The 9,248-nt window shown below is 42.5% G+C and overlaps 1 protein-coding gene across 1 annotated transcript; it reads left to right on the top strand.

The window, feature by feature from the left end:
- On the top strand, positions 5,259-7,515 carry LOC109833460 (anthocyanidin 3-O-glucosyltransferase 2-like). The gene is made up of 2 exons (XM_020401132.1): positions 5,259-6,329; positions 6,867-7,515. Exons 1-2 carry the CDS (start codon positions 5,475-5,477, stop codon positions 7,431-7,433), a joined length of 1,422 nt encoding a protein of 473 aa, XP_020256721.1. The 5' UTR covers positions 5,259-5,474; the 3' UTR covers positions 7,434-7,515.

Genomic DNA, 9,248 nt, shown 5'->3' with positions numbered 1-9,248 from the left:
TTTCTTATTTAATCTAACAAGAAATTACAAATCAAGAGCAAATCTCTAAACTGAGATTCCTCAAACAAACATTGTAGCTACAGTGTTAATACCCACAATAAAATCCCCTCTTCTCTTTTCTCTCTCTTCTTAAATCCCCTCAAACACTGTTGAAGCCTGGGAATTTAAATCGCTGCTGCGATTTGAGAAAAAAGGAACGCTGCTGCGTTTGGGGTTTTTCACCGCCGTCAGAGAAAAGTCGGGGAGAGCTCCTTTTATAGCCGAAAAATTTGACAGGCTAGTGACAGCCTGTCGCCAGCGACGCAGCGGGCGCGATGGTGGGGCGCTGACGCGGACGTCGGAGTTCCGAACGCGGGGTCGCCATCTCCCAAACACGCGGGTCGTCGAGCTGGGACGCCATGGTCAGGTGCGCGTTCGCTGAGGGTCGTGTTCGCCCAATTCGAGCTCAACTGCTCGAGCTCATCTGCCACCATCGCGTTCGTCGTCGAATTCGCTGAGTCGACGCTCGCCTGCATCAATCTGGAGCTCGTCGGAGCTCCTCCGCCGTCGTAGGTTGGTATCCACCCCCAACCTAACAATCTCCCACTTGGAGACCAAACCGACGGCAACGGGCTATATCATCAAGCTTCTCTCCTGTGTGGCTCCGCCCTCATCATCTATGCATGAAGGCCAACTGAAGTTGCGCACAACTCCAGTTTCTGAAAGGTCGCTGCCTTTGTCAACATATCTGCTGGATCTTTTCTTCCTTGGATATTCTGTTGAAATCCTTTGACAACTCGTCGGGCTCTGTATCTTCTGAAACCATTCTTCTCCTTTTTCACTCGATACACCCACTTGTTGTGACGTGCCTTCTTCCCTATGGGCAACTTAGCTAGTCCCCATGACTGGTTGGAGATCAGAGATTTCATCTCTTCTTTCGCAGCAAACTCCCACTTGCTCGCATCTCCACTCTGACAAGCTTCATCAAAGCTTTCAGACTCTCCTCCATTTGTCAGCAACATATAATTCATGTATCTGCTGTTAGGCACAGGAGGACGAGTACTTCTCCTCAATATCGGAGCTGGTGCGTCGGGCTCCTGCGCACCGTTCTGTCCAACAGGCTCTTCTGGCTGAGGACCTTCTGCATTGGATTCTTCAGAGAGGTTATCTGGGACATCATCTGCATCTACAAATGTTGACTCGCTCTCTGAGTCACCGTCATCTGTCTTGTGCATGTCCTTGTACATCACCTTCTCGTTGAATGTCACATCTCTGCACCTGATCACCTTCTTGTTTTCGTTGTCCCAAATGCGGTAGCCGAACTCGTCTTCACCATACCCGATGAATGTGCATTTCTTGGACTTGGGATCAGGTTCATTCCTGCCTTGATCACTTATATGCACATAAGCTACACAACCGAAAACTTTGAGATGTGAGAGGGTTACCTCCTTTCTGCACCATACCTCTTCTGGTATTCTGTGCTCCAATGGAACCGATGGACCTCGGTTGATCAAGTAAGCTGCTGTGTTGACTGTTTCTGCCCAGAACTACTTCAGTAGACCTGACTGCGTCCGAATGCTTCTGGCTCTCTCTGTCAACGTTCTATTCATGCGCTCAGCCACACCATTATGCTGAGGCGTGCCGGGCACGGTCCTTTCCATTCTGATACCGTGCTCATAGCAGAACTTCTTGAATCTGGTGTCTTCATACTCACCACCATTGTCTGTTCTGAGTTTCTTTACCCTCAAACCGGTCTCATTCTCGACCATGGCTTTCCATCTTCTGAAAGCCTCAAACACTTCTGACTTTTTCTTCAGAAAGTAGACCCATACTTTCCGAGAGTGATCATCAATAAAAGTCATGAAGTAGTGTTTCCCACCAATCGACGCGGTGGTTGTTGGTCCCCAAACATCTGAGTGAACAAGCTCTAGCTTCTGCTTCGTGCGGGGTCTGCTACTTGTCTGAAAGCTAACTCTCTTCTGCTTTCCAAGTATGCATTCTTCACACATATCAATCTCTACTGATTGTAAACCTGTGAGTTTTCTCTTTGTGTGCATAACCTTCATCCCCTTTTCACTCATATGACCGAGTCTCTGGTGCCACAGCTTTGAAGTCTCATTGCCTGCTGCAACTGAGATCGAACAACGTGCACTCGCTGTCATATACAGGGTACCAGTATACAGTGTACTAGTCTTCCTGTCTCTGGCAATCGTCATTGCGCCCTTCGAAATCCTCCAGTCATCGCCATGGAAAGTCATCGTGTAGCCTTCACTAGCCAGCTGGCTTACTGAGATTAAGTTCCTCTTCAGGTCGGGAATATACCTGACATCCTTCAGCTCCCATACTGACCCATTCAGCTTAATCTTCACTACACCTTTGCCAATAATGGCACATGCTTGATCGTCACCAAGATATACATTTCCAAGGTTTCCGGGGATATACTTCTCGAGGAATTCTTTCTGAGAAGTAGCATGGAATGATGCTCCCGAGTCCAACACCCAAGACTCCTCCTTGCTCTCCAAAGAGCATATCAGCGCATCTTCTCCTCCTGAGGTGGAGGCAACGTTCACATCTGCATTTGCCTCCCACTCCTCCCGTGCACTCCTGCACTGATTCTTGTAGTGCCCGGTTTTCCCGCACTTCCAACACTCGATAGCCTTCGAACTGTTGGGATTTCTGGATTTGGATCTCCTATCATCTGATCCATTTCCTCTGGTTGAACTTTTACCTCTTGACTCTGTATACAATACTGAAGAGGTTGTAGCTTTACCCGACTCTCTCCGTCGGATCTCCTCACTGAGAACCAGATCACGAATGTCGTCAAACTTCAACTTTCTCTTTCCCGATGAGCTACTCACTGCCGTGACTGTAGCGTTCCAACTCTCTGGTAGGGAAGACAAAAGGATCAACGCTCGAACTTCCTCATCAAACTCAATATCAACTGAACTCAATTGGGTCGTGACTGTATTGAGTTCATTGAGATGATGTGCTACCGATGCACCTTCCGCCATTCGCAGATTGAACAACCGCCTCATCAAATGGACTTTATTTGAGGCTGATGGCTTCTCATACATATTTGAGAGTGCTGCCATAAGACCTGCCGTGGTCTTCTCCTTCGCTATGTTGAACGCAACATTGCAAGTTAATGTCAATCAGATAACTCCGAGGGCTTTTCTGTCTAGAAGATTCCAATCTTCTTCCTTCATACCCTCCGGCTTCTTCCCCGAGAGAGGATGATACAGATTTTTCTGATACAGATAATCCTCTATCTGCATTTTCCAGAATCCGAAATCTGATCCATCAAACTTCTCTATTCTCACCTTTCCCTCATCTGCGGCCATGGCTCCCACTTGAATCTGACTTCCTCTAGATCGTTTCACGCTCTGATACCAGTTGTTGGGAATTTAAACGCCTAAACCCCTAATGCAACAGAAACGCAGTATAGAAAGAAGTACACCAAGTTTTAACGAGGTTCGGCAACTGCCTACGTCCTCGGGAGCCACACAGTCAATTTCTTATTTAATCTAACAAGAAATTACAAATCAAGAGCAAATCTCTAAACTGAGATTCCTCAAACAAACACTGTAGCTACAGTGTTAATACCCACAATAAAATCCCCTCTTCTCTTTTCTCTCTCTTCTTAAATCCCCTGACAGCCTGTCGCCAGCGGCGCAGCGGACGCGATGGTGGGGCGCTGACGCGGACGTCGGAGTTCCGAACGCGGGGTCACCATCTCCCAAACGCGCGGGTCGTCGAGTTGGGACGCCATGGTCAGGTGCGCGTTCGCTGAGGGTCGCGTTCGCCCAATTCGAGCTCAACTGCTCGAGCTCATCTGCCACCATCGCGTTCGTCGTCGAATTCGCTGAGTCGACGCTCGCCTGCATCAATCTGGAGCTCGTCGGAGCTCCTCCGCCGTCGTAGGTTGGTATCCACCCCCAACCTAACAAATTACACAAATTTGTGTATTTTATTGGCCTAATAAGGTTTTTGTGCATTAGAGCAGACTGGCTATTTACTTTGTATGGAGACCAATTTTTGTCCAAGCTCTCATTTATGTGTAACATTTTGTTATGAAGAGGTATATAATGGGAACTGAAGCCTCAGAATAACGTCAATGCTGAGGGTATGATGAGCTGCTGGACTTACTGTTACCTGATACATTTACATGCAATGTTTGTTATATCCTATTTTTGGATTAGGAATACGATGATTATGGTAACATAGCACGGTGAAAAGGATGTAGTCCATTTCTTTTAAACTCGCATTATGTAACATAGTAAGCAAGATTTTGATCTGTCAAATTACGAATGCTGTGGAAATTAGAATTCATGAAGTGAAATGTAATTATGTTAACATTCTAGTGTCATGGAACACAACGATACAATGTTACTTTATCCGATCCGGACAATGTGACTTGTTCCCACTGAGGCCCCCCCCCCCCTCCCTCCCCCTCATGCAGCTAAAAGAGAAAATGAAAAAAAAAAGGGGGAATCAGAACTGTAATAGTCATTAGCCAAAGAAAGTACGAGAAAGAACAACGTTACTCCATGTGACTATACTATTTATAAGGTTTTGTTGACAAAGAACATTTTGCTAGTTCTCTAATTGTTGTGCATGTAAAATTTATTGATTTTGATAAGGACAAGCACAGAGTTTGGAAAAGCTAGCATTCTCAGCTCGATAGAATGCTATTACTGGTTTCAATGTATGCGAAATGTGGTGACCTAAGCTTTGTTTGACTTGTATTCGAACAATAGTGATGACACGAACGTGGGGGTAAGTCTTTTTACATTTTCGACTTCCATCTGCAAAATTTTGTGTGAATTGGGAGAAAAAGATGGATGTTTTGCCGTGCACATTTCAGACGTTAATTGAATCCACGGCAGCGGCAGTGATAACGTTAGACGGAGAGGCATCTGGAAGTATGTACAGTTAATTGGAAGCGTGACTTTGAAAAGCTTGGAATCTTGTTTGAGAAATATTGTATCTGTTTGGTTAATTTAGTTACTTATGTTTATATCAAATTTATTTGAGATTTTTTTCACACTGTTTTTATTGTATTCTTAATTTCCGATGTCGTCTACTGCACTTTCTTGCATCCAAACTGCAACCATTTTGAAGAGGGGGGAAATCCAAACTGTAACTGTTCAATCAAAATTCCATATAACTTAATTTTTACCTAACTGTAGGTTTATGTATCCTTTTCTCTAAACAGTTGATTGGTACTAATTCAACTTGTCATTTAAAATGAGCAATCCTGCGCATGCTCTTGTTGTTGGTGAAGGCGGCTTCAATTGCATTCTAGCCAAAAGGAAGATCTCAGCATAATAGGTTAACTCACGTCCATATTCTCCTTCAAGCCGGCATTTTGTTTTATGTTTTTGTTTTCTCATACTGCTAATAGTTACTGAAATCTTTTGCCTACATATACTCATCTTAGTTTCTTCTAGCTTTTAAGTACAAATTTCTAGCTAAGTATTAACCGAACAAAGAGGATGGTGAAAATAGGAGTTATGTTCATGCCAATACAGGGCGTCGGTCACCTAATCTCGACTGTAGAGCTCGCAAAACTTCTCTTGAAAAATACAGAAATCCACTTCTCTATCACAATTCTCACCATAAACCACCTTGTCCCTGCATGGGCTTCTGCCATCAAAGCCTACATCGATTCAGTTATCTCCCTCGGCCTTGACATCACCTTCGAAGAGCTTCCTCAGATTGACCCTCCCAATCACCAGAAACCAGAAACCTTCGTTACCCGCTTCGTTGATTCCCACAAGCCTCTTGTTAGAGACTCTATCTCCCGATACCTCTCCTCTCCGTCGAGCCCCCCTCTTTCTGCCTTAGTCCTTGATCTGTTTTGTACAAGCATGATCGACGTTGCTAATGAATTTGATATCCCTGCTTATATTTACTTCACTTCAACTGCTGCAATGCTCAGTCTCATGTTATACCTCCCTGACTATTACTCGAATGATGTTGAAGGAGATATTGATCTCCCAGGCCTCTCATCTTTGCCTAAGCTCTGTGTACCTGAGATCCTTAGGGACAAGAATGATGAAGACTGTAATATATTTCTGCACCATGGCAAAAGATTTCGGGAGGCTAAAGGGATAATTGTTAACACGTTCGATGAGTTAGAGCCGGCGTCATTGAAGGCTTTGGTTGATGGCCGGTGCTTGCCTGATCATCCCACACCTTCGGTCTTTCCTGTTGGACCGTTGCTCGCGCTTGAGCAAAAGAAAGATGGGTCGGAGTGTCATGAATGCATAAAATGGCTTGATGAGCAGCCACTGGGTTCTGTGGTCTTCTTGTGCTTTGGAAGCCTTGGTTGCTTTGAACGTCCTCAGGTAGACTGCACGACTTTCTAACATTTCATCTTGAACGTAGTTCATTTTATAGCGTGTATTTTGTTTCTTTGGTTAATTGCGGATACACACTTGTATTATAGCCAGGTTAGCCCCCTACTTTCCTTAAAAAAATTTATCGGAAAATTAGAAATTTTTGCTGTCTAAATGGAGCTGTATCTCCCTTATCTTTAGTTGTACTATAGGTTTACGCCACTTTTTAACACTCTGAACCATCAAGAGCATCTCTCAGCAACACATTGAATCATACCACATCTACGTGATAGGTACAAATAATACCACAAAATAAATTCCCTCTTGCATCACGGATCAATAAGTAGTAATGAAATTTAGCAGTAATGAGTGGCTAACCCCCTATAATTCAAGGGGTGCGTTTACAGTTAATCCTCATTTTTATTACAATTACCTGACCATATATAACAGAAAAAAATGTATCCAGAATACGCATGGTTCTACATACAATTCGCAGTATTTGTATATATACCTCTTCAATCTTTCGACATTTTCCCATGCTCTCAGGTAAAGAAGATTGCTGAGGGCCTAGAACGAAGCGGGCAGCGATTCTTGTGGGCCTTGAGAAGCCCTTCAACCGATGACATCCGACTTCCAACGGACTCCAACTTAGCCGAGGTATTACCTGAAGGATTCTTGGAGAGGATCAAAGAGAGAGGCAAAGTTTGGCCTTCGTGGGCACCTCAGATACAAATCCTGGCTCACAAATCAGTAGGAGGATTCGTGACGCATTGCGGGTGGAACTCAAGCCTAGAGAGCATTTGGTTCGGGGTGCCAATGCTCGGGTGGCCTCTCTACGCAGAGCAGCATCTGAATGCGTTTGAGATGGGGAGAGTGTTGGGAGTTGCGCTGGAGCTGAAGTTGGGTGACGAGAACGAGGGATTTGTGAGCTCTGAGGAGGTAGAGAGGGGAGTGAGGAGGTTAATGGGGGAGGATGAGGAAGGGGTTAAGGTGAGGACAAGAGTTGAAGAGATGAAGGTCGCATCAAGGAAGGCTTTGCAAACTGGAGGATCTTCTGATGCTGCTTTGGAGAGATTTGTTATGAAGTTGATTAGTGAAATGCCGAGTAAGTAATTAAGAAGATTCAGTTGCTGGGTTTATGCAATGTTATCATCTTCTAAACTATCATTAATTATCGCCTTTTGTATTAAAGTTATTGCTACAATTTTTATAATCTGCTCCAACTTTGCTTCTCACTGATATTTGTGCTACGATTGTTAAATGCAAGGTGTTTTTTTTTTTTGGTCCTTAGGATTCGGATCCTCTCCACTACAAAAAAAACAGTGAAGGGACTACTACATAATCACGGCCATTGATTATCTAATTAATGGTTATGATTTTTTCTTTTAGTGTAAATTAGGAAGGCCATTGATTATCTAATTAATGGTTATGATTTTTTCTTTTAGTGTAAATTAGGAATGAGTGCAATACACGGGGGTATGATAAGTGTTAGATTTAGATTGTATCATAACCGCCTACTAAATAATGAACGATTAAGATTAAAAGCAGTGATCTCTCCACTACTCTTTTGTAGTGGAGAGGATCCAAATCCGATTAAAATGGACTCGTTCCGTAATTACTTTGCCAAGCCCGTCTTACATATTGGGCCTGACTAGTCCAGGACAAAGGCCTAACTTTTCTTTAACCCTATGGGAATATTCTGTTGGGAGGTTCAATAAAGAAACATTAAAAAAGATACGAATTTCAGAAAAAGCAAATGAGTTATATCTAATGGTTTGGAGTCTTCGGTAAGACTAGATTCTCGACATTATACACGCAATATAAAAATATTAATTAAGATTCGGGATAAATGATCTAAATTAATTAGATAATAATTAGAAAGGATTCAATTATTCTAATATTGACTATCTATTTCAATTTTAAAGGAATCGGATTAGGTAAAACAGAACTTCTATTATTCTCTTGAATCCCCTCCTCCCACCCCTCCCACCCAAAAATTAAAAAAAAAAATTAGGACACCATCATTTGTTTTATGTCGTGTGTGAAAGCTAATTATAATTTAGCTGTCGATACTGCAAATTAAGTCATTGATAAAAGAATTGTTCTTTCCCCAAAAAATATAACAAACAAATAGTAAAACAACAGAATGGTCTAAATTATATTATTCCTTTCCACACATTTTTATGTCAAGCTATTACAATATAAAAATATAATCCGTAATTTTCATCATAATTTTGGATTTTTGGCGTAATAGTTAGAGTGACTTTAGCATGATACATGAACAATCTAGATTCAAATTATCGACAAAGAATTTAAAGTAGATTTTTTAAAAATCAACATCGACGCATGAGCCTATAATAGGACGCTCAATCTATAAAGACATATTAGAATATAAAAATATAATTCTCAATTCTCATCACAACTTTAAAGTTTTAAGTTAATAATTAAATAGACTTTTAAGATAAGCCCTGAGTAAGAAAAACCTTGACGACGCAAAGAAACTGTGAGGAGTGCTAGTTGCAGTCGTCGCCCACGACTGCCGCCGGCGGCTTTCGCCCCAAAATTAGAGGGTTGGGTTTGCGGCGTGGCCGCCGTTAGCAGTCCTCATGAAACTTATAATAGAGACACGGCACGGCCTTCGTGATGCATGTGCTCGTATATCGAAACAAGACAACAACAACGACTTTGAAGTCTTTATTATAAACTTTTAAGTTCATGTTACATTACATACTAAATATTCTGCATAATATCCTATTCTCTACTGGGTGGTCCCAAACCTAAATAAAGTAGGAGTATTCTAGGCAGCCTCAAATTTTTTATAATTTAATTGGGTGCAAGACATCTGGATAAGGTCACTAGGTGTCCATTATTTTCTTTATTTTTTTTTAACAGGTGCCCATCCATTTTTTGCATGGGGATGAAAGAAAA

The sequence above is a fragment of the Asparagus officinalis genome, chromosome 3 (assembly GCF_001876935.1).
Source record: "Asparagus officinalis chromosome 3, Aspof.V1, whole genome shotgun sequence".
In the NCBI taxonomy this organism is placed as follows: domain Eukaryota; kingdom Viridiplantae; phylum Streptophyta; class Magnoliopsida; order Asparagales; family Asparagaceae; genus Asparagus; species Asparagus officinalis.
This window is presented reverse-complemented; position numbering and strand designations above follow the sequence as displayed.

Bases quoted from the DNA above. Each gene is read 5' to 3' on its own strand.
- LOC109833460 (XM_020401132.1), top strand. From the start codon at position 5,475: ATGGTGAAAATAGGAGTTATGTTCATGCCAATACAGGGCGTCGGTCAC. The intron at 6,330-6,866 runs GTAGACTGCACG...CCATGCTCTCAG, and splicing joins GTTGCTTTGAACGTCCTCAG to GTAAAGAAGATTGCTGAGGG.